The sequence below is a fragment of the Crinia signifera genome, chromosome 4 (assembly GCF_055691185.1).
Source record: "Crinia signifera chromosome 4, ASM5569118v1, whole genome shotgun sequence".
Classification (NCBI taxonomy): Eukaryota; Metazoa; Chordata; class Amphibia; order Anura; family Myobatrachidae; genus Crinia; species Crinia signifera.
In genome coordinates, this window is record NC_139220.1 from 123269809 (window position 1) to 123294633 (window position 24825).

At 43.9% G+C, this 24825-nt stretch overlaps 1 protein-coding gene and 1 pseudogene across 2 annotated transcripts in view; both read right to left on the reverse strand.

Annotated features, from left to right (window-relative positions):
• The window catches only part of CEP290 (centrosomal protein 290), a 221073-nt gene that overhangs the window by 65475 nt on the left and 130773 nt on the right, over positions 1 to 24825 (reverse strand). For both annotated transcript variants that reach the window (XM_083182358.1, XM_083182357.1), the window contains exons 32-35: positions 20598 to 20705; positions 20369 to 20503; positions 12066 to 12323; positions 4713 to 4820 (exon numbers count right to left, since the gene is read on the reverse strand). In XM_083182358.1, coding sequence (XP_083038484.1) covers positions 4713 to 4820; positions 12066 to 12323; positions 20369 to 20503; positions 20598 to 20705 — 609 coding nt within the window. The remainder of the gene's footprint in view (positions 1 to 4712; positions 4821 to 12065; positions 12324 to 20368; positions 20504 to 20597; positions 20706 to 24825) is intronic.
• On the reverse strand, positions 21881 to 22000 carry LOC146076198 (5S ribosomal RNA; annotated as a pseudogene).

Sequence of the window (24825 nt, forward strand, 5' to 3'; positions counted from 1 at the left end):
CTCGGTTTCACTAATGCTGATGGCGCTAGTGGGAGAAGAGGGGATGTTCGGGGGATGGAAGGTTAGAATTTCAGTATTAGGTACTTGTTTCCTAGCACTGCCACAACGATCATAATCGCGGTCATCGGGGTAAAATCGGGGCCATCGCGGCCATTGCATGCGCAAAAAAATCGGGTGCGATGGGCCAGACGCGATGCCCCCATAGAGAACAATGTAAAATGCCTCAATTTACCTGCGATGACCACGATTTCCCATAGGAAACAATGTGAAATGGCTCAATTTACCCAAATTATCATAGGAACAATGGTAAATGGGCCAAAAACACCCCTGAACATTGAAATGTCCCCCCAAAAGTATTTTACGCCACCACATGATCAACGTGAACCCGAAGCGTGGCGAGCGCAGCGAGCCCGCGAGGGGCGGCGGTACGCGTCCTCCGACCTTTTCATACCCCCACTATCCACTAGGGCGTGGAGTGAGAATAGAATAGTGTGGCGAGCGCAGCGAGCCCCGCGAGGGGACGCGGATACCTGTGAAGCCTGCGAAGGGACGCGTTTACCTGTGAAGGTATCCGCGTGCGCTCGCCACGCTTCGGGCTCGGTGGCTCGCCACACTATTCTATTCTCACTCCACACCCTAGTGGATAGTGGGGGTATGAAAAGGTCGGAGGACGCGTACCGCCGCCCCTCGCGGACTCGCTGCGCTCGCCACGCTTCGGGTTCACGTTCATCGCGGGGTGGCGTAAACTACTTTTGGGGGGACATTTCACTGGTCAGGGGGGTTTTTTGGGCTTTCTGGCCCATTTACCATTCTTCCCTATGATGATTTGGGTAAATTGACCCATTTAACATTGTTTCCTATGGAAAATCGGGGTCATCGCGGGTAAATTGAGGCATTTAACATTGTTCCCTATGGGGAAATCGCGGCCATCGCGGGTGGACCATTTAAGCATTTTTAGGCGCACACGACGCGACCGACCCGATTTTTCACTGTTTTCAATGGAAAAATCGGGGGCATCGCGTCGGTCGCGTCGCAGGCCACTAAAATTACCCCCGATGGCCAAGATTTGTGGCCGTGCTAGGAAACAAGTACCCAGTATTATGTAAATATGTAAATTGGGCGCCCTGGTACTACATAAGTACCTATTTTTTACCCTTATGTCGAGACATTTAACATAAACACTAAAACGTACCGCTGCACTCGCTACGCTTGGCACACTATTTTATTCTCCCCCCACGCCATAGTGGATGGTAGGGCATGAAATACCGCCAGTTGGCACATGTCGCATTGACATCGAAACGTACCACCGCGTCCCCTCACATGGCTCGCTGTGCTTGCTATGCTTTGGGCACACTATTTTATTCTCGACCTAATGACCCTGTCCACCTAAAGTCATGTCGACCTAACCCATGTCGACCTAGTGGTGTCGACCTAATGACTGTCAAATAACTTGCTGGTGACCCATTGACAGTATCCCTCTTCAACTTGACCCCAAAAAATTAAAAAACTAATGTCAACCTTTTTCTTATGTCGATCTTTTACACATTGACCTTTTGGAGTTGGCCTAGCTACAAGTCAACCCCATGATCCATAACCCATTTGGAAATATTTGGCTAAAAAAAAATAAAGGTATACTTGTGATGATGTATACATAAACTAGGTGAACATGCACCATAATACATGATACAAAAGGAATACAAAGCTATGGCTCAATAGTAGATGATATTGCATATCCTAACTATCTGAAACAACAAGTGCCAACCCAAAAAACTACTTCTTGCAATCTTGTAGAAATAAAAGCTGGAGGGATGGGGTCAACTTGTCTGTTGTACACACCTGTGAAACTAAGGGTAGCTATAATATCAACAGCAGCCATGATTTGGAGACATATTTCACTGCAAAATAAGTAATTAAACTGAAATTAATTTTACTAGCTGCAAAAGCATCATTGTGGTATAAACCTAAGCCTTACTGACTGGTAAATCTTAAAACATAACTAAAAAAGGCAATTAGGTTAAGCATAGATAATCATTTCATTGTGGTTTATGTGGCAGGGAGAGTAAGAAATATGCAATATGTTTTCCAAGAGTCCAGCATACTATTGCTGTGGATTGCCATTCATAAAAAAAATTTGGTACTTTGTATATCATCACAGCGCCCAAGTTTCTTACGTACGGCACCGTAGGAAAATCGCATCGCATGGGCCATTGTAACGGTCGTGCGATGCAATGGGATCCGATTTTCCTATGTCATTTATTCACTGCTCTCTTAGCCCCGGGGGACCGCATCACAGTGACGTGCTGTGAGGTTAGTGGTTAGTGAGGCACCGGCTTGTTGGAGCCAGCGCTGATGAGCTCTGTGGGTAGTGCTGGGTCCAGGTTGCTTCAGCGCAGAAGCAACACATACGCTGGGTGATGAGCTCCCGACAGAGCTCATCAGCGCTGCTTTCACATTTACCAATATTGCAATACACACACACACACACACAACCTTTAAACACCCACACCCCTTATTTGCTTTATGCCTATAACACCATACTTAAATGTCTATCACCCCACACACCCCTTTATAGTTTATCCCTATCACCCCACCTCCCCCACACCTTATATATACATTAATTACTATCCCCACACACACGTTGCATCCTAAATACTTACAGTATCACACCTCACACACACTCCTAATATACTAGTATACCTACTACCCCCACACTCTTGGAATACTATATCATATACCTATCATTCCCCAATACACACGTTATATACTCTATATACAAACACCACCCCCCCCCCCCCATCCACCGGACCACCATACTCCCCTTATTTATTACTATATATATCTAATATACCTTGTACCCACCCACGCACCACCTAGCACCTAAATACCTTTGGTGTTTAATTGCAGGCACCAGCACGTTGAGCTCTGTTCCTCTAGTGTAGAAGGCAGAGTCAGCTGAGTGCACTGCAGTCACACGGCGCGCAGACACGCAGACAAGGAAGCCGGGAGCACGGAGCAGTACATCATAGCTGCTCCCAGCAGGCTTCCGTGGTCTCCCTGCTTATGGACATACAGTAAGAAGCGCTGCGGAGCTGTAACGGAAGGTGAGGGTAGGAAGGAGAGTAGGCACAGTTGTAAGAGCCAGTGTCACCACCTGCCTGTAGAAATGGCATTGGAAGTGCCCCAGTGACAGAGACATGCGATTTCTGCCTATATGATTGCCCAATCACATCTGTCTCAGTGATAGGGGCGTACTTTCATGTAGGCAGAAAGCATGTCCCTGTCACTGAGGCGCTGCTCGAGGTGCCGCTTATACACCTTTTTTCAATGGGCTTTGACAGCCCGGTGCTTGGCCCCGCTCACTTCCCGCCCCCTATTTCTGTACTTTTACATTGCCAGCGGGAGGCACCGCACTTGGTGCCTCCTAAACCATTTAAAAAAAAGAAAATGGGGTGAAATGATTATAATAATATACAGCATAAACTGTACTTATGACACATTATGTGTCATAAGTATTTTCTATGTATCATTTTATCATGTTGCTCATTAATGACAGGTGGGGCACTGCCTCACCTGCCTCCCCTGACTGCACGTCCCTGCCGCATCACATCTCCCGCATATATGTTGTACGATGCCATTACATTACCTATACAATTATATCATTATATGAAATGCAATGAGGTTTTAGGCACACCCCCCCACCCACTATCCAAGCGACCTCGAAGCCTCCATTCCTTTTCATACCCCTACTATCCACGTCAGCGTGGAGTTGATTTTATATAGTGCGGCGAGCGCAGCGAGCCACTGAGCCCGAAGCGTTGGGAGCGCAGCGAGCCCCGCGAGAGAACGCGGATTACTTTACATGTATTCCGCGTCCCCTCACCACGCTTCGGGCTCGGTGGCTGGCTGCACTCACCAGACTATATAAAATCAGCTCCACGCCGACATGGATTGTAGGGGTATGAAAAGGTCGTAGGACGTGTTCCGCCGCCGCTCACCACGCTTCGGGGTGGCGTGGATAGTGTGGGGGTGCCTAAAACCTCATTGTATGTCATTATTGTATACCTAATGGCATTGTACACCCTATACATTATAAATAAAAGAGCACTGAATACATTACATAGGAAAATCGGATCGCATCGGCACTAACAATGGCCCATGCGATGCGATATGATGTGATTTCCCTATGCAGAATAGTCCACTAAGCAAATAGCTTAGTGGGTGCCGTGATAATACACAAGTACCAAAAATTCTATTCCCTAAAGGAACTATAGAGAAATATTCTTTAAGCACTCAGGTCAATTATAGGTATCAGTGGAATGATAGCACTATTAATTAATTACCAAAGGGCCAAACCATATTACGAACCTTCAAATTCTCCATTACACTTTGTTTCAGGTAATCCTCGCTGTTGTTCATATTTACAATATGCAACTAATTGAACATAATTAATATGCAAATACTAGTGATTAGAATTGTGTAATTGGAGAAAAAAAAAAAAACAGGTCACCACCCTACCAGATAGAACTAACCAACTTCATACAGGTAGCCAAATCATCCCTAGGTTTAAATATTCCATTACTGGACTAAACAAAAGCACTGTAGGAGTTTGTGCCCAGCTGTAACAATGGAAGGATTACTAGAAATGTTATTTACAGGTATGCATGCTGGGTTGTGTAGTACGACAGAGGGAAAAAAATAAATAAACTACAAACCAAGGCAGCCTCCTTAAACTTGCTAACGGAGGCGTCTGAATGCAGGTCCAGCTTCTGATACAGCACTCGGAGATCCTCAGCATGCTTTTTTGCACTCTCTTGCTGCTCCTATTTAAATAAATTGCAAATACAGTATTATTTATATTGAACTCTGAAAAAAGATACAGAGATTGTATATATATATATATATATATATATATATATATATATATATACACACATATACACATATATACATATACACACACACACACACACACACACACACACACACACAGTATGTGTATATGGAGTGATGCCATAAATACATGACCATTGAGCAATTCTTTCTGCAATACAAAAAATAATAATAAATACTACATCTACTACTAATCCATTTTCAGCCCCACTACTACATCTTCCTCAGGGTGTTTATTTGCTGTGCCACTATGGTTTTTAATAATTAACAGTCAAGGGTTTTTTGTCTTTACACAGCATCTTGGCACATTTGCATCTCATATGACAGCAGGCAGTTGTGAATGTATTATAGCCGCACAAAATCACTACAAACCATCAAATACAGACTTTATTCATGGAGGGTGAATAATAAGAAAAATGCAGTAATAGCTGAAATGAAAATGTTCATGTAGGGATTTAAATAATTGGATACAGTTTACAATCTTATATTTTAAAATAGCTGAAAAGTCTTATCTTTGCCTGCTTCAAAATGTAACCTATCAGTGCAGTGGTTAAAAAACAGACTATCCTAGTAAATACTGTAAGCTCATGAACATACAGAGCTGGCCCTAGGCATAGGCAACATAGACATTTGCCTAGGGTGTCTGCAAATACCTAGGGCGTCTGTTCAGGCTTATATACGCAGCATCGGCTCCAGCAGCCTCATGCCTGCAAGAAAAAGTCGCTGCTACTGACTGCTGCCGATCCGCTGCTTGACAGGAATAGAGCCCGTTGTGTAGCAGCACCCACCCCTTCTATCAGAGTCACTGTCCCCAGCCGGTCACAGAGTTCAGAAGCCCCAACCTGCCTTCAGAATGCAGCTTTAGTGAATGAGTCAAACAGACTCATACACCTCCGTGGCCACGCTGCACCAAGGGCATCAGTGAGACACAGATTAATGATGCTGCTGCCAGTGCCGCTGTGTTCCACTGCCCGGCGGCGGACAGGAGGAGGAGCAGGTGGGGCTTCCCTCTCATCTTTCCCCGGCTCCTCCCCTCTGCTTCCTGGATGACTGACTGGGACTCCGTCTGCTCTGCTGGAGAGGCGGTGCCGCCGGAGATCATGGCCAGGCGGACGCGGATACACAGACAGCTGAGCCCTGCCCCTGCCTGCAGAGAGAGCAAGCCCATCTCACCCTGACTGGGTAAGTATACTTATGGTTCTCAATGTCCCAACTCAGAGCTTTCATCCAATACCTCCCCAGTCTGTCACCCAATACCTTCCTGTTTCTTTATTCCTGTCACTCACTAGCTACCTCACCCGTTATGTCCCTGTCACCCACTTTCAACCGCTTTCTCTGTCACTAACTAGCTTTATCACTCACTATCTCCCTGTCACACACTAGCTAAATCACCCACTACTGTATTTCCATCATCCACTATCTACATCACCCACTATCTCTCTGTAACATACTATCTCCGTCACCCACTAGCTACATCACCCACTATGTCCATGTCGTCCACTATCTCTTTCACCCACAGTGTCCCTTTCTCACACTACCTAAATTACCCACTTATCTGCCTGTCGACCACTATTTCCATCACACACTGCCTCCCTGTCACCCACTATCTCTGTTGCCCAAAAGCTACATACGCAAATATCTCCGTCACCCACTATCTCCATCACCTATCTCCATCACCTATCTCCATGACCCTCTATCTCCCTGTCTCCAACTATCTCCATCACCCACCAGCTACATCACCATCTAACTACATCATCCACAATCCCATGTCACTCACTATTTTATCACCCACTATCTCCTTATCACTAACTGACTATCTCCATATCCCTCTATTTCCCTGTCCCTCACTATCTCCCTATCACCCACCAGCTACATCCTCACTATCTCCTTGTTACCCACTATCACTGTCAACCAATATTTCACTCGCTATCTCCCTGTCACCCTCACCCTTCTCCCTCCTTGTCACCCACTATCTGTCACCCTCTACCAGACACCGCCTGTCTCTCCCACTGTCACCCACTGCATCCCCCCATTTGCACATATGCAGAAGGACATGACAGATGTGATGGATGCTAGGGGGGATCCAATGGAATATCTTTGAAGGTTTTGAAAATAACCCAATAGGCTTCTATGGGGCCTTAGTACATAATGGAAATGCGTCCAAAAACAGTGTAAGGATGCATTTTATAATTAGAACATCCCGCTTCCAGTGAGGAAAACTGAGGGGGGCTCCAGACAAAATCTTGCCTAGGGCATCTAATTGTCCAGGGCGGCTCTGAATGCAGCTGCTATGGGGACCAGACTTGAGAGGGGCCTACCTGCACTGTAATAGTTATGGAGGTTATATACACCATAGGGTGCTACATAAGGGCTCTTACAAACACTTACTTTGGGACCTACAATATATCTAGTTATGCCCCTAGACCTGTACATTTTCTGTAATGTGGTATAAATTGAACTGGAGGGCATTATTATGCTACATGATATGAATTGGTGGCACTGTATTTGGCAGAATATGAAGTGGAGGCACTATAATGTTGTAGAATATGAATTGTAGGCATAGTAATGTGGCACAATATAATGCGGAGGAACTAGTGTGGCAAAATATGAATTGGGGTGGGGCACTGTAACGGGGTGACAGTATGATTAGTATGATGGGTGTGAACAACAATGCCCTTTGTGGGCTCTCTGCACTTGACACGCTGCATGCACACTGGCTCACTTTGCTCACCACAAGGTTGTATTCACTCTCTAGGGTCGGCAAAAGAGAATACACCCTGTGCACAGGGAATCTGGCTGGAGGTAATGTCAGGATCTTGGCGTCAGCATCCTGACCACCAGGATCCCAACTGTCGGCATTTAAACTACATCCCTGCAATGTGACATAATATGAACTGGTAGGTCATAATATGAACTAGGGATGCTGGGTTGCATAATCGCCCTACAATGTGACATACAGTAAATAACGTGCTCTAGGGCACGACTGTTTCTCAAAACAAACTAGGGAACTACTGTGGGCCATGCTATGGTTCCCACATAGTTCTAACTACACCCATGATTAAGTACATTTTATGAAACCAAAACATGCATTAATTTACAATATACTCTTTTGTCCGAGCATCTTGCAATGTTTGTAAAACTGTATCCTACTGTGGCTGCACTTTACTTTTTGCTGTAATATACCACAAGAGACCAGGATCTCTCAACTTATTCATTCACAGAACTTTATCATGACAATAAAATGATTTTCAATGTTCTGGAAGCACATTCCTTATTTATTTATTTTAACAACCTATGATATTGCTGCATAGCTGGTATCCCTGTTGACTTACGCCCAGTTAATTAATACATGTATCACTGTGTCATTTTGTGAAAGCTATTAAGGCAAAACTGCAGTAATAAATAAATACTGTATGTAGAGCAGCTGCAAAGCATGTTCAGCCAGCATGGTATTCTAGCTGTTGCTGTATAAATTCCTAAGCCTGACATGCTGCTTTGTTTCACTGTAAATAAGTATGGGTTCTATGGAGACACACAGCAGAAGTAAGAGGAAATGCATCAAATAAAACACATTTTTTTAGCTAATGAAAACATTATTTTGCAGATCTGTTCTTCATTAGAGAAATTGGCTTTATTTTTTTGAAAGATGCTGTGCTGGAATGTAATTTCTCCACAAGGGAACGCAAGTGTTCTATCTTACCTCAAGACTACCTTTAATTCTTGAGACTATCGAAGACATATCAATTGACCACAATGAAGAATATGAAATAATAATTCCCCACTCATTTTGAGTGTACTCCTTCCTAGACCCTGTGTAGGCTGAATCAAGATTGCTGAAAATGCATTGATTAGAAACTATCTGAGGCACTACAATGTTTAGTGTTTACTCTAGCTTTGTTTGGCAGGTTGCCACATACTGCCCATTTTAATTTTAAATTGCTTCACTGTGCACCCCTCCACCATGCTAAGCTGTTGAAGTCCATTCCTCTGCTGACAGTGGCTGGAGACGGGATGCGGCTGGAAGAGCAGACATGCTGCTCACCTCAGTGGTGAGTCAGCTATTCTGGCCACATCCCATCCCCTACAGCGCTGACACGAAGCTCATCTCCTCTGCTGAGAGCTGCATGTCAGCTATTTCAACAGGCTAAACCCCCTCCCCCAGGCAACGTGCATGAAATACCCCCTGGGTGTCCAGCTTCAAACCCACCATCGCAACCAGCTTCAAACCCACCATGGACGCCAGATTGAAACACCCCATGGCAACAAGCAGGTAACCCCTGGCAAAAAGCATGTAGGGAAGCAGCACTCATGTGGCATAATGTGTCATAGGGGGAGATTCTCTAAGAATCTCCGCCCCCCTTCGCCGCCCATCGCATTTATAATTATCGCATATGTTGTAACATATGCGATAATTATAGCAAAGGACAGCTCTTGCGTTAAGAGCTGTCCTTTGCAGTGAGAGTCGCCGGGTCCGGGCAGCACTGCGCTGTGCTGCCCGGACACAGGTGAGGGGGCGATGCGGGGCGGCGGGGGGTTGCGGTAGAAGCCCATTGGCTTCTATGGGGCATCGCCATATTTTTCTGGCGATGCCCCCCGCCGCGGTAACCCGGCGAGGGATGCTTACAGCATCCCAAAATGCGGTAAAAACCCCAATAACGGGGCTTTTACCGCATTTTTAGCGTAGAGAATCTCCCCCATAGCCATTAAGGTGTGTGGCATGTGTCATAGGCATTACGGTTTGCATGGGAGCAGGATATATCGGGCGCTTGTAAAAATAATAAAACAATTTTGCAAAATGGAGATTTTTTTGCGGCGGAGAGAGATAGGAATGAGAGAGATAAAGTCAACCAGATGGTTGATCAGATTATTTTGGGGGTGCTGTTTGGAGGAGGGAAATGGAAATGAATAGAAATAAAAGGAGACAATAGTGTAACAATGAATGAAAATAGAGATTAAATAAATAGAATAAAAATTAATAATAATAAAAATAAAAATAAATGAATGAAAATAAACTGAACTGAAAATAATAGTAATAATAAATAGAAAAATAAAACAAAATAGATAAACAAAAATAGATAAATGAAAATAAAAATAAATAAATAAAATAGAAAAATAAAATAAAATTAAATTAAAGTAAAATGACGGACAGACAAAAAAACACTTATTGCGGCATGTTTACAATCCTTTGTTTGAGAAGGTAAGGAGGGGAACAGTCCAGTAATCCTAACTCACCCTAACTAGTCCTGCCTGGGGTCCGTTTAGGTGGACGCTCCGGGCGGCACGGGTCCTGCGCTATTAATTGCCGGCTTCTGTCATATAGCTTGTAGCGTGCGGCAGAGCGGCGGCTTGTAGCGGCTGTGGAGACTTGGCTTGCTGCTGGTTCTGCTGGATCTTCTGGTCACATCCAACCAGGGTTGGATGTATACCTAGGAGGGACCAGAAGATCCAGCAGAACCAGCAGCAAGCCAAATCTCCGTTTTGCAAAATTGTTTTATTATTTTTACAAGCGCCCAATATATCCTGCTTTCTAGCAACCCCCACAATTACCTACCATATTGGGCCGCTCAAACAACAGCGCAGACCAGTTTGTGGATTCACATCCAAAACCCCATATTACGGTTTGCATAATGTGTCATGGGCATTACAGTGTGTGGCATAATGTGAAATAGGCATTATGGTGTGTGGTATAATATGCAATGGAAATTACGGTGTGGTATCTATGTAATGGGTATACCGGTGTAATGGGCGTAATACTGGTGCAATTTTTTACATATGTTTTTTTTTTTTTTTGTTGCTAGTGTATATTTTGAAAGTAAAAAATGTGCCCTGCTAGGTGGTCAGCACCGTGCCCTTAATAGATCCGAAAGTGAACACTAATATTGTAATATTGTACATGAATACTCAGATTACCATATATACTCGAGTATAAGCCTACTTTTTCAGAACATTTTTTTATGCTGAAAAGTTTTTGGTTGTAAAATTAGGTGCCTCGGCTTCTATTCGGGTCGACTTATACTCGAGTATATACGGTAACCACTAAAAGAGTCTTTTGCCCCTTTCCCACTGCAGGTCTTAAACGGTATATTGCCATTTTTTTCCCCTTTCTAAACGTTTAAGGCTGCAGTGGGAAAGCGCCAGAGTTGATTTAACGGTTAAAGATAACCGGTATTTCAACACGTTTAAAAAGCAGAGTGCTACACGTTTCAAAGCCGTTTTTTAGGCAGTGGGAATGCTGGTGCACAGACAGTGGGGGCACTGGGGATCCGGGCAGCGCGTCAGTGCTCAGGAGGAGGACGCGGAGGAAGGTCCATTAGGAGATTGTCATTTCATCGGCGGGGGTCCCTGCCGGGAATGGGAAATAGCGGAGCCGTTTAATTAGCGGCTCATTAGATATGCACATATCGAATGAGCCGCTAATTAAATATGTGCATATTTAATGAATGGCTCCGCTATTTCCCATTCACGGCAGGGACCCCCGCCGATGAAATGACAATCTCCTAATGGACCTTCCTCCGCGTCCTCCTCCTGAGCACTGACGCGCTGCCCGGATCCCCAGTGCCCCCACTGTCTGTGCACCAGCCTCCTCCTGCATGATGCTTTCAGCAATCAGTCTGGGGCCTGCACAACTATGCCCGCTGCCTACCCTGCTGCCCCGCTGCAAGGTACCAGCAAAGAGGGGGGGGGGGGGGGGCAAGCTACCAGGGCAGGGGGGGAGGGGGCTACCAGGTACCAGGGCAGGGGGGGAGGTGGGTACCAGGTACGAGGGCAGGGGGGTAACAGGGCAGGGGGGAAGCGAGGGTACCAGCTGGCAGGTACGGGGGGGGCAGGACAGGTACCAGGGGACACGAGGGGTTTAAAATGGTATTACTGCAATGTGAATGGTACTTAAACGGTAATCTACTGCAATGTGACAGCTAATACCGTTTTAAATACCGTTTAAAAATACCGGTTCTTTAAACGGCTTGGCAGTGGGAAAGCAGCATCACATCGTATGTAGGCAACAGGAGTACAGTAAGTAAGGTTTCCAGACATGATTTGATCATTACCTACTTATAAATAAAGGTATATTTCTTTGGAGTAATGCCTGTATATAAAAGGTTACATTTCTTTCTGCACAGAAAATCAACACAATTCTGATTTAATTTAGACCAGTAACAATTGGATCTATATAATACCTCTCTTGCTTTAGCCAAAAGATGCTGGTATTTTTTCAGAACCTCTTCTTTTTGATTAAGGCGAGCTTGCATGTTTTCAATAGTTTGATGAGCAACTTTCAAAGCTTGGCGTAACTCGGAAGCCTCAGGTAACTCGGACAGTACCTTCTCCTGGTCTATAACTGCAGGCAAGCGCAGTCTCAATTCATTTATTATTTTATCACGGCTCAGCACATTTTGTTCTGCTGTCCAGAGGAGAGATTCTTTGTGTCGAACTTTCTGCAAAAGAAAAAAAAGCTTTACTGTTTCTGGAAAATGGCTTTGTGAACAACTTAAAACAAAATGTATTTGAGGTTTTTAAGTAGAGAGCTAGCATTTGCAGACTGCACAGTCTTTAGAAAGCTAAAATAAACTTTTGGGGCATCTTGGATTTCTCTAGCCGGGCTGCTTTGAGGCATCCCAATTTAACATTTATATCACTGATTGTTTTTAATGTAAAACTAATCACACATCTATTTTGCAATTTTTTAACACGTCTAACACTGAGCAGCTACTTTCACTCGAACACATAGGGCAGTATTCAATGACTATTTTCGGCATATGCAGCAAATCCTGTTCAGGATTCGCTGCACATTCACCAGCACTCCCTGTCGCCCTATTCAACGCCACAGGGGCTCGCTGTCCCTGACGGAATGCCGCAGGGAGCCGGGGAATGCGGCAGGCAGGGAGATGGAGGTCTCCCTGCCTGCACCAGAATGAGGGCGGGGGGGGGGGGGGGGGGTAGGGCTCCTCGGGACACAGGCAGCACAAGCTGCCCCCGGGAGAGCTGGCAGGGGACTGCTCCCGCTCGTGCATATGTAATGAGCGGGAGCAGTGAATATATGAATATGTAATGAGCGGTTCCCGGCTGACTGTTCGGTGTAATAAAAAATGAAATATATATTCATGTGCTGCACATGAATAAAAATAGCATGCCCCATCACAGAAAAAAATACTGATTTTTTTACACCAAATAAAAATAAAAGAAAAAAACCTATATTTTAAAAGATAACATTCCAGTTCACCTTAAAAAGATGGCGATTGCTACACGGTGAAGCACAGCGAAAATCACGCTGAAAGCAATTCGCCATCCTAGCATTGAATACACTCACTGCAAATCACAGTGAAAAACCTATTGGAAAACAGCAGCGAATTGCGTCAACGAACAGGCGGCGAATTGGCCGGCATTCACTGTTCGCCTTCGGCGAATTTGGAGTGTTGAATTGGTGCAAATGACTTTTCCAGTCACAAAATATGCCAGGAAGCCTGAAAATAGGACACATTCGAAAAGCGGTGAATCAGCATCGTTGAATACTGCCCATATACTTCACTGCTATCCTTTACTTGTGTGGTGCCCTGCACCATGGTAGTGAACCGCTATAATGTATGAGATCTACCTTGAGGTTTGGAGGGTAGGTTCATAATATTGCACAATGTTATGACAAAAATGATGGTAAAAACCATATGATGGTATTACATGCATGCATTTTTATGTTGTAGTACTAAGGGGTAGATGTATGAAGCAGTGATAAAGGGAGGAGAAGTGGCCCATGGCAGTGATGAATTGATGCCATGGGCCTTATCACTGCTTCATACATCTACCCCTGTATCTCAAATAGGTAAAAAATCCTATTTACAAGTAGCTAGGGGGTGCAGTCCACATTCCTCACACGAATATACACACACAAGTCCACTATCAAGGGGGGGCGCAGCCTAACCCCCTAGTCCAACCTTCCAGTGTTCCCTGGTCTGAGCACAACTGCCCTAATCTAGCCTTCCCTATCCTGTGATCAATCCACTAGTCCATCCTTACCTGTCCTATGCACCCCCATCTAGCCTTCCCTGCCCTGTGCCCACCCCAGTCCAGCCTTCGCCACTCTGTGCCCCAAACCCCCTAGCCCTTCCACTCTCATCCTGTTCTTACCCAGGTCCAGCCTTCCCTGCCCTGTGCTTAACCTCCCTGGTCTAGCCTTATCTGCCCTGTGCCGCCACCCCCCCCCCCATTCTAGCTGTACCTGCCCAACCCTAGTCCATCCTTCCCTGTCCTGTGCACCATGCCCCCCCAGTATAAACTACAGAGCAAGTATCCCTTATCCAAAATGCCAAACACATGAAATACACGCAACTATGTTTTATTTGTTCATGAAACAAGATTTGAGAACATGAAACAAAGTTTGTGTACAATCTCAGACACTGAATTAGGGTGCCAAGGAAATTTTTTTTGCACATATTTAGTGCTAGTTACATATCATTACCCCAATAGTGCCAGTTACAGATGTCCCCAGTAGTGTTGTTAGCAAAAAAAGTACATTCTGCAAACTATGGTTTTCAGAATAATTTGGATAACATACCTGGATAAGGGACACTCAAGCTGTATAGCAAAGAGTGGGAAATAATAGGATTTCAGCATCAACAGAGATACTTTCTCCATCATTATTTCCTAACACACACAATGTACAGTGAGGGGCCCTTGGCTATTTCACCTGTTCCGGGCTCCAGAATGTGTGATGGCAAACCTCTGTTAAACGCTGTTGAACTTTCTGCCTAAAGATACATGTATCTAAGTTACTGGTACATGGTATTGTGAATACCACAACTTAAAAACAATGTAACAAATTTAGGCCTGAGTCTATTTAACTTTCTGCCTAAAGATACATGTATCTAAGTTACTGGTACATGGTATTGTGAATACCACAACTTAAAAACAATGTAACAAATTTAGGCCTGAGTCTATATAACTTGCATTTATGCAAGTTATATAGAAAAAAACAAAAACATTTCTATATTTATGTATAAACCCAAAAGCCTAATAACAAACCATATTCTTCTGTTGAAAATGCTGCCCAGAGAGCAGTGAAATGCATCCAAGGACTGATTGCTACACTCCCAGACTCACTCTTACCCTGTGCACCCGGCCAGAGCGAAGCGCTAGTTACTCCCGCTGTACCGCTACCTTACTTCTCTGGGCACACGCTGATGGCTACTCCCACCTCCCAACCAATGGACGGAGGCTTTGCCCTGTGCTCTCCAACACCAGCCTGTTTCTAATTACTGAGAGCCGAGAGGGTACACCTTTGTTGGCAATTGCAGCTCGCTGTCCCATGTTCTCCCTGCAAATCCGGCGTATTGTCAGCTTTGAGGTAGAGCTAACTGCAGGCTCCCTGAAGCTGAGGAGGGTTAAGTGAAGAGGCACCCCAGTGCTGATAGAGCCACTGAAGCCCGAGTCCATGTACCGGTGACCCATCAGCAAAAGGAGAGGCAATATCAGCTTGCCTTACAGTGATTGAGACTTGCCATTATTAACAACCCGATGCGCCTTGTCCACTATTTTTCATCTGACAAAAAGTGAAGTTTGTTTATGGGAGTGTGACTTACAGTATATTGAGTTCCCAAATTACATCCAGCATCCAGAGGAAATTGCTGTGGATTTAATCCGCCATTACCTTAACCACATTCCCGGGTACTATCAATATGGACTCTAAACACACAAATATCCAGTTTTAGTGCATCTATTCTCCTGTATAATAATCATCTTCTTTTTAACTTTTTAAACTCTTAATATATATGAAAGCTTCTAATATTAATGAACCCAGTCATCTGCTCCAAACCATACATACGAAGGTTTAATTTGTATTTAAAAAATTGAAGGAGATGTAGACCATGCGTTGTACACATTCTAGATATAAGATCTTCAGAAGTGAACGCCATATTCAAGATGTGGTCTCACCAGTGACCTATGAAGTCATCACCACCTCACTCTTCTGTAGTAACATGAGAAAAGCTGAGAAAATTAATAACTTGTCTTGTGAGAATGCATGTCTTGCCACAATGCCAGGCCAGGCTTTCCCCAGACATTGTCATATCTCATAAGGTTCCTAAGGAGGGGTTTAAGCGCTTGGGGCAAGTGTGCTGTACCGCGTACAGATGGCTGCCTTCTGGTAGAGGGATGCCGCCCTCAAATAGGGAGATACAAAAAGGAAAAACCAGTGGGCGCCTTCTGTACACTAAAACAATTTATTACACAAATAACACACAAAAAAATATATTAAACATAAAACAATGATTTGCATGCATGCAATACCTCAATAAAATATTAAAAAGCCATTTCAATGTATGTACTTTGTCGTGTAACCAATAGTTACCAGTTCCTGGTTGGATGGATAAGTCACTGGGTGTGGACAGATGTTACAGTCTCGTACAATAATGGTGTGGGCAAATTTATTTGCAAATTCTTCCAGTTGGAATCAGGTTTTCCAGGATAAGTATACAGCAATGGAAATGGTAAAAGGTGCAAATTCCTTATAAATGATCGGCGCTGTCTCCTTCAATCATACAGGTATGCGCAAGATTGCCTGGTGTGTAGGCTCAGCCAGATCTTGTGTTGTTTAAGCACTTATCCAGACTCTGCCGTAGTGTGTCCCGCAGGTCCCCAGCTGTCAATCCTCAGAGTACTCCTCACAAAAGACGCGTTTCGCCGCGCTCAGGCGGCTTTGCCAATTTCAGGAATGACAATTTTGTGAAATCTTTTGTGAGGAGTACTCTGAGGATTGACAGCTCGGGACCTGCGGGACACACTACGGCAGTTGACCAATACTCTCTGCCTGCCGCCTGACTGAACCATACCCCCGGCAGTCCGGTCCCCACTGCACACACGTGCAGCCGGCTGTGAGTAAAGTCCAGCAGCCGGAAGAGGCGCTTCCCTTACGGATTTTCAAAAACTATATAAATAAAAAAGGGGGGATGGAAATACTCCCCTTAGAGATGGTGTTCGAGTGTTTTCTTCTCCTCCTTGAATATATTCCCTTGGCTCCACCGGATGTTCATGCATATATGGAAGGACAAAGGAATGACAATGGGTGAATCCACATCAAAAAATAAGTTTTCACAAAACACTGTCTGGTCTGTGTGGTTTCACAGATAATCTGCGTACCCAGACTCACTCGGAAAGGAGTGTGGTTACACTTATAAAGGTTTCTTTTTTTCAAGGTGTAAGGGGGCGTACCCGTACTCACGATGAAATTGACGGTTCCCCACGTATAAAGGTTTCTTTTCCTCCAGTATTTAATGGGAAAAATATTTTATTTCGACATATGGTAACAGATAAAAACTTTCATAGCAATAAAAAACCAGAATACAGGAGGTGTCAATTCCAGAGTCAACGCTCAGATTTCCAGAGGTCCGGACCTGGAGTCTGTGCGGACTACTGGTCTTACACTCACCTGATTCTTCTGGAGTCAATAGCACTGGGTCAGGAACAACATGTTTCGAGACTCTTAGGTCTCTTCATCAGGCTCCTGACTAGTGCTGGGTCATACTGGGGTTTAAATACCCTCTCACACACTGACTTCCGGTTTCCGGACTTCCGTGACCGGAAGTGAGGTTCCGTGGCATAAATAATATAAAATAACTTATTTCTAAACATCTACAGCCTCCCCCTCTTGTTAAATTAATATAGGGCATTCTGGAATAGTCTCTAGTAGCGGTGAGACAGCCGCGAAGTTCCGTCTTTCCTGCTTGTTTACTTCCGCAAATCGCGGAACGTCACTTCCGGTTTCGATTTCAGCGCTATTCACCGCGTGGAGGCTGGCGTCCTCCGTTTTCCCGCTTTTTTCCTTGTCTCTCCCTCCCACTTCTCTCTGTACAGGGCTTTATGATGCCCTTTAAGAACATCATAAAGCCCTGTACAGAGAGAAGTGGGAGGGAGAGACAAGGAAAAAAGCGGGAAAACGGAGGACGCCAGCCTCCACGCAGTGAATAGCGCTGAAATCGAAACCGGAAGTGACGTTCCGCGATTTGCGGAAGTAAACAAGCAGGAAAGACGGAACTTCGCGGCTGTCTCACCGCTACTAGAGACTATTCCAGAATGCCCTATATTAATTTAACAAGAGGGGGAGGCTGTAGATGTTTAGAAATAAGTTATTTTATATTATTTATGCCACGGAACCTCACTTCCGGTCACGGAAGTCCGGAAACCGGAAGTCAGTGTGTGAGAGGGTATTTAAACCCCAGTATGACCCGGCACTAGTCAGGAGCCTGATGAAGAGACCTAAGAGTCTCGAAACATGTTGTTCCTGACCCAGTGCTATTGACTCCAGAAGAATCAGGTGAGTGTAAGACCAGTAGGTGAGTGTAAGACACCTCCTGTATTCTGGTTTTTTATTGCTATGAAAGTTTTTATCTGTTACCATATGTCGAAATAAAATATTTTTCCCATTAAATACTGGAGGAAAAGAAACCTTTATACGTGGGGAACCGTCAATTTCATCGTGAGTATGGGTAAGCCCCCTTACACCTTGAAAAAAAGAAACCTTTATAAGTGTAACCACACACCTTTCCGAGTGAGTCTGGGTACGCAGATTATCTGTGAAACCACACAGACCAGACAGTGTTTTGTGAAAACTTATTTTTTGATGTGGATTCACCCATTGTCATTCCTTTGTCCTTCCATATATGCATGAACATCCGGTGGAGCCAAGGGAATATATTCAAGGAGGAGAAGAAAACACTCGAACACCATCTCTAAGGGGAGTATTTCCATCCCCCCTTTTTTATTTATATAGTTTTTGAAAATCCGTAAGGGAAGCGCCTCTTTCTGATTTAAAAACCAAATTTTTTTCCAGTAGCTAAATAGGGATAAGGGATATATCCCATCAAATCAGAATAAGCGAATCCCTACCATATTGGCGCTAATAGACTCTCCAAAAACCTTTTTTACAAAGTCCAGCAGCCGTTGCCTGTCAAAAAAGGTCTGCGCAGACGGCAACACATTTAAGTGTTGGGCTGATCCTAGCCTATCGGAGCACTGTCTATCCCAGCCCAGAGTCGGGCAGCTGGCTACGACAGAGTCTGGATAAGTGCTTAAACACCACAAGATCTGGCTGAGCCTACACACCAGGCAATCTTGCACATACCTGTATGATTGAAGGAGACAGCACCGATCATCAATAAGGAATTTGCAACTTTTACCATTTCCACCGCTGTATACTTATCCTGGAAAACCTGATTCCATCTGGAAGGATTTACAAATAAATTTGCCTACACCATTATTGAGACTGTAACATCTGTCCACACCCAGGGACTTATCCATCCAACCAGGAACTGGTAATTATTGGTTACACGAAAAAGTAAATACATTGAAATGGCTTTTTAATATTTTATTGAGGTATTGCATGCATGCAAATCATTGTTTTATGTTTAATATATTTTTTTTGTGTGTTATTTGTGTAATAAATTGTTTTAGTGTACAGAAGGCGCCCACTGGTTTTTTCCTTATTGTCATATCTCATGCAATCATTTTAGGGGAGCCTGCTGGTATCTGCTGGAAGTTAAGGCCCCCATCCACCAAGGTGAGGTATCGCATGCGGCACCTTGCATGTGATACCCCGCCATCTCACCCAGGAGATGGTATCACATATGATATGATATATTGTATGCAGTCCTTTTACATACAATGTATCGTATGTGATCCTAACAGGGGCTACAGGCTGCGACAAATACTAATTGCTGCCAGTCAGATCTGCGATTGAGATGCAAGGCTCACGGGACCATCGTAATTGCAGGAAAAGCACCTGTGATATGACACTTTAGATGCGATCTGTCGCAGAAATGCATCGGAATCGCATAAAAAAGTAGCAATGTTGCATTAGTGGATAAGGGGGGGGGGGGGGGGGGCTTTAGTCTTCCATCTGCAGCTAGGTTCAGCCCACTAGTCTGTCACTGACCCATGGCTACAGGACTACAGGCAGACATCCTGCAGTCCAAATTCAAGTGGGGGGATAGGGGTGGGATTGACAGAAGCTACAGTTCCTCTCATCTTCACTGGCTACGGGAGCTGCTAAAGAATGACTGCAAAGGATGATCCTAATAAGATCATCCACCAGGCAGGGCTGGTATAAAAGGACTCAGCTTCTGCCCAGCATCTTTTTCACTTAAGGTGAATTTGTGTGCAAACCTGTGTAAAAAGTGCTATAAGTGCTGCGGCCACAGCTTTTTCTCATGCCTGTTGTGCTTTATCTGTGACGTACATATTTGAAACAAAATCCTGTGTGGATAAAGTCATAGCCAGTGTCTCTAGTACACTGACTGATGTTTTGCTGCAATGCAAATAAAATGCAAATTTTAACAAAAAAAATGCTATGTTACACGCTGCATAGTGTATTGAAGGCTTGGTATAGGAGAACACATCTGTAGTTAACTAGCCACAAATGTTAAACCAGTATCCCAGCTTCATGTTTCTATGGCTGAATCCAGTGAAAATGATGGAGAACAGTAATTGTTGTACTCACTTCTTCTAGTGTTTTACATACAGCTTTTGTTTCCAAGATGGTCCTAACGTGCTCTTTAATTTTGCGTAGTGCTATTTCAAGTTGTTGCGGTAAAGGTAGACTAGAATCCGGAACTTCTCCTGTAGCCTCTTCAAACTAGAGTAAAAAAGGGTTTTTAAGACTTAAAATGAGCAAATTGCAATTTTTTATTCAAACTAATACTATAAAAGACTACTAAGCAGTGCATTACCTTCCGAGCAGTGCTGAGAACTTCATGTTGCTGATGTTCATACATATCTAGCTGGCGTTCCAGGTCTACTTCTCTTTGATCCCAGGACATTTGACGTTCCTCGTGAAACTTCAAAAAACACATAAAGTGAAGATCGTGAATACTGGAACACTGAAGAAAACATTAAACGGTGTGATCCCAGCAATGTGGCTAATAAGTGACCTTGGTAAATGCAACTTGTCTGTTTAGATACTGTATCAGTATTAATTCCATTCTATCTATTTATAAAAAATAAATCTGTTATACACAATTAAAGCGCCATATTATTTGTAAAACCAATGTTCATGAGAATGCATCCGATTGTTCTCTATGAATGGGTCATAGCGTCGATTGTATGATGGTCGACATACATTAGGTTGACTACTAAAGGTTGACAGGGCTTAGGTCGACACATGAAATAGGTCAACACAAGCATTAGGTTTACAATGGGATGGTCGACAGTCAAAATGTTGACATGAGTTTTTCACGCTTTTTCTCCCGAATTTCTTTGTATGTCAACACAGACACCGCTACGCTCGCCATGCTTTGAGCACTGTGCCTCACATATATATTCTCCCTCTACATCCTAGTGGATGGTAGGGCATGGAATACTGCCTGTTGGCATAAGTCTGCTCCAAAAAATTAGCAAAAAAACTCATGTCAACCTTTGGACTGTCGACCCTCCCATTGTCGACCTAATGCTTCTGTTGACCTTAGCCATTTCAACCTATTTCATGTGTAGACATTTAGGGGGGTATTCAATCTAAAAAGGTGGAGGTCAACTTGTGTGACCAGAGAGAAGGGTGAACAACAAGGTTTTTTGGGGCACACTTAGACAAATAGTAATGTGTGAATTTTAAAACATAGCTTTTAATATAATGTATATGCTAAAAGGATGGGTACGTATTAACAAATAATGACTCACATTAAATTAATACAGGAGAAACAAATTATTATATATATATATTTCTCTGTAATGTGACGGTCACACTTATGACGGCGAAATAATTAGAACATAGAAGCAGGGCTCCCCAAATTGTCAATCTAAGCTGATCACAAATAAATCTCTTATAGGTTCACAAATAGTGATAATAATAAAAATTGACAATCAATAATATGAGTTGGATATAAGAGGAGCCGACAGATAAAGGACGCCCTGACAGCGCACCCTTGTTGATGAAATATAATATTGTTCCCGGTGCAGAGTAAGGAACACAGATAGGGTGCTACCTCCTCGAGACAGAGATGTATCTGCTGTCCAGATTATAATACAGCTACTGGTATTCCCAAATGGTCTCCCAAGTTGGTACTGACCAGACCATTCACTGCTTAGCTTCTGAGTGCGGGATGGTATTCAGGCGGGCCAGTGATGTATGGCCGTATTAAATCTCGGATGAGAGTACCCCCATATCTCTCAATAGGGAGCTGAGATGTGCTTCTGCTTTTTGACCAGTAAAATCCAAAAAGACCTGTTGCACTCAAGCATTGCAGGTGAATTCGGAAGTACAGGGGCAAATGAGAGAGTCACAGAAAATGAGTGATGGGAGTACAGAGGTGGATATCAAGGACCCTCCTTCTGCTTTCTGCCATCTACCGGGGGAATCAAATGGCAGGTGAGAGTGGTGAGGGCCCCAGATGAATCCAATCCGAAAGAGAGAGTAAATTCCAAAGGGATTGTGTTGGAATGTACCCTAATCTCTGATGGAGAGCGGTGCAGAAGGTGTCAGTACCAATGTATCTGAAGCACCAAACTGAGCCGAAGGGAGAGTTTACTGATAACGGCTGGGTCACCACAAGGTGATGTTGGACTGATGACCTATTTGGTCAATATCAGATGCATATAATGTATCCTGACACAATCAAACAATAATGTCCGAAAAAGATAGAAAAAAATATACTCAATAAATGCAAATTAAAGCATCTCAAATAGTATTATTTGCAGATTGTATGGTGTGTAAGGAGGCCAAGTCCAATCTGCCTGGATCGATTGATGGTAATCAAATGGTTAAGGACACTTGTTAACACACTTAGGTAAATCACTGGTTAGAGCAGATTGCAAATGAGTAGCCGAAAGAGAGAACTTAAATATCAGAGACAGCACTGTGTTGAATACAAAGTACCTAATCAATATATGCAAATTAAAGCATCTTAAATAGTATTATTTGCAGATTGTATGGTGTGTAAGGAGGCCAAGTCCAATCTGCCTGGAACAATTGATGGTAGTCAAATGGTTAAGGACACTTGGATTGCAAATGAGTAGCAGGAAGAAAGAACTTAAATATCAGAGACAGCACTGTGTTGAATACAAAGTACCTAATAAATATATGTGAATTAAAGCATCTTAAATAGTATTATTTGCAGATTGTATGGTGTGTAAGGAGGCCAAGTCCAATCTGCCTGGATCGATTGATGGTAGTAAAATGTTTAAGGACACTTGTTAACACACTTAATATGCTAAAACACTTAGGTAAATCACTGGTTAAAGCAGATTGCAAATGAGTAGCAGAAAGAGAGAACTTAACCCCTTCACGACATTTGACGTATATATACGTCATGGCCGGGAAGTACTTCCCGACACATGACGTATATATACGTCATGACTTTAAACTGTCACTGCGTCTCGAGACGCAGTGACAGAGGGACGATGTCTGCTGTCCCTGACAGCAGACATGTCCCTGCATGCCCAGGGGGGGCTGCGATGCCGCCCCCCCGTCGGCGATCGCTGTGATTGGCTGTTCAGTGTGAACAGCCATTCACAGCGTTTTCCTGTGTTACCAGCGAATCAGACGCTTGGTAACACAGGTGTCAATCACCGCCGGGCGTCAGGGGGCATGAGGGGGTCATCGGTGACGATGACACCTCACCCCACCCTCACCCCACCTGCCCCCAAGGCTGTGATTGGTCCGTGGGACCCACGGACCAATCACAGCCAAGGCGCGACATTTAAACTACCGGTGACTGCGCTGCAGACGCCATTCCGGTCTGGAGTAGCGTGCAGAGCGGTCACCGTGCCTATCTGCCGTGATACTGACCTGATCCTTGCTCATACTTACCTGATCCTTGCAAATACCTTACCTGATCACTTGATCACTGCTTGTAGCGTGCTGGACGCTTCCTGGATCTGACTTCCTGAGACTTCCTGCTGCTGCTGCAGTGTGATAGAGAGATAGAGAGATAGAGAGAGAGAGATAGAGAGAGATAGAGAGATAGTGACAGAGAGAGCTATATTTTGTGTCTGCTACCCCCCCTTTTTGGGGGTGCAGGGGTTTTTTATATATAAATAACTGTCGCTGCTGCTGCAGTGTCATAGTGATAGATAGTGAGAGATAGTGATAGATAGTGATAGATAGTGAGAGATAGAGAGATTTGTGTCTGCTACCCCCCCTTTTTGGGGGTGCAGGTTTTTTTTCTATATATATAACTGTCAGTGCTGCTGCTGCAGTGTCATAGTGATAGATAGTGATAGATAGTGAGAGATAGAGAGATAGAGAGAGATAGTGACAGAGAGTGATAGAGAGTGTATATTTTGAGTCTGCTACCCCCCCTTTTTGGGGGTGCAGGTTTTTTTTTATACATATAACTGTCAGTGCTGCTGCTGCAGTGTGATAGATAGTGATAGATAGTGATAGATAGTGATAGATAGTGAGAGATAGAGAGAGATAGTGACAGAGAGTGTATATTTTGTGTCTGCTACCCCCGCCTTTTGTGCTGATCACTATATCTGAGGTGATCAGCAACTTTTTGGGGGCGCAGAGGTTTTTTTTTTTTTATATATACCTGTCAGTTGCTGCCAGTTGCACCAAAGGTTGTGCACCTGCTGCCCCTCACTGGTAATCAGTGTCGCATCACTGATCACCTTTTTTTTTTTTTGTGGGTGCTGTGTGGTCTTTTTTTAATTTTTTTTTTTACACACACTGTGATTTTGTGGGTGTCCTGTGGCCACTGTGCGCTGATCAGTGACGTACATCACTGATCAGCTTTTTCGGCACAGGGTTGATCTATTTTTTTTTTTTTATCAAATTCCTGTTGCCTTTGAGCGCTGTTCAGTGACAGACGTTACTGACCAACATCTGTGCTCAATTTTTGGCGCAGGACCTTTTTTTTTGTTTTTTTAACCCCTTCAATTTTTTTTTTTTTTAACCCCTTCAATTTTTTTTTTTTTGTATAAAGTATTTTTTTTTTCTGCACTACATACACACAACACACTACA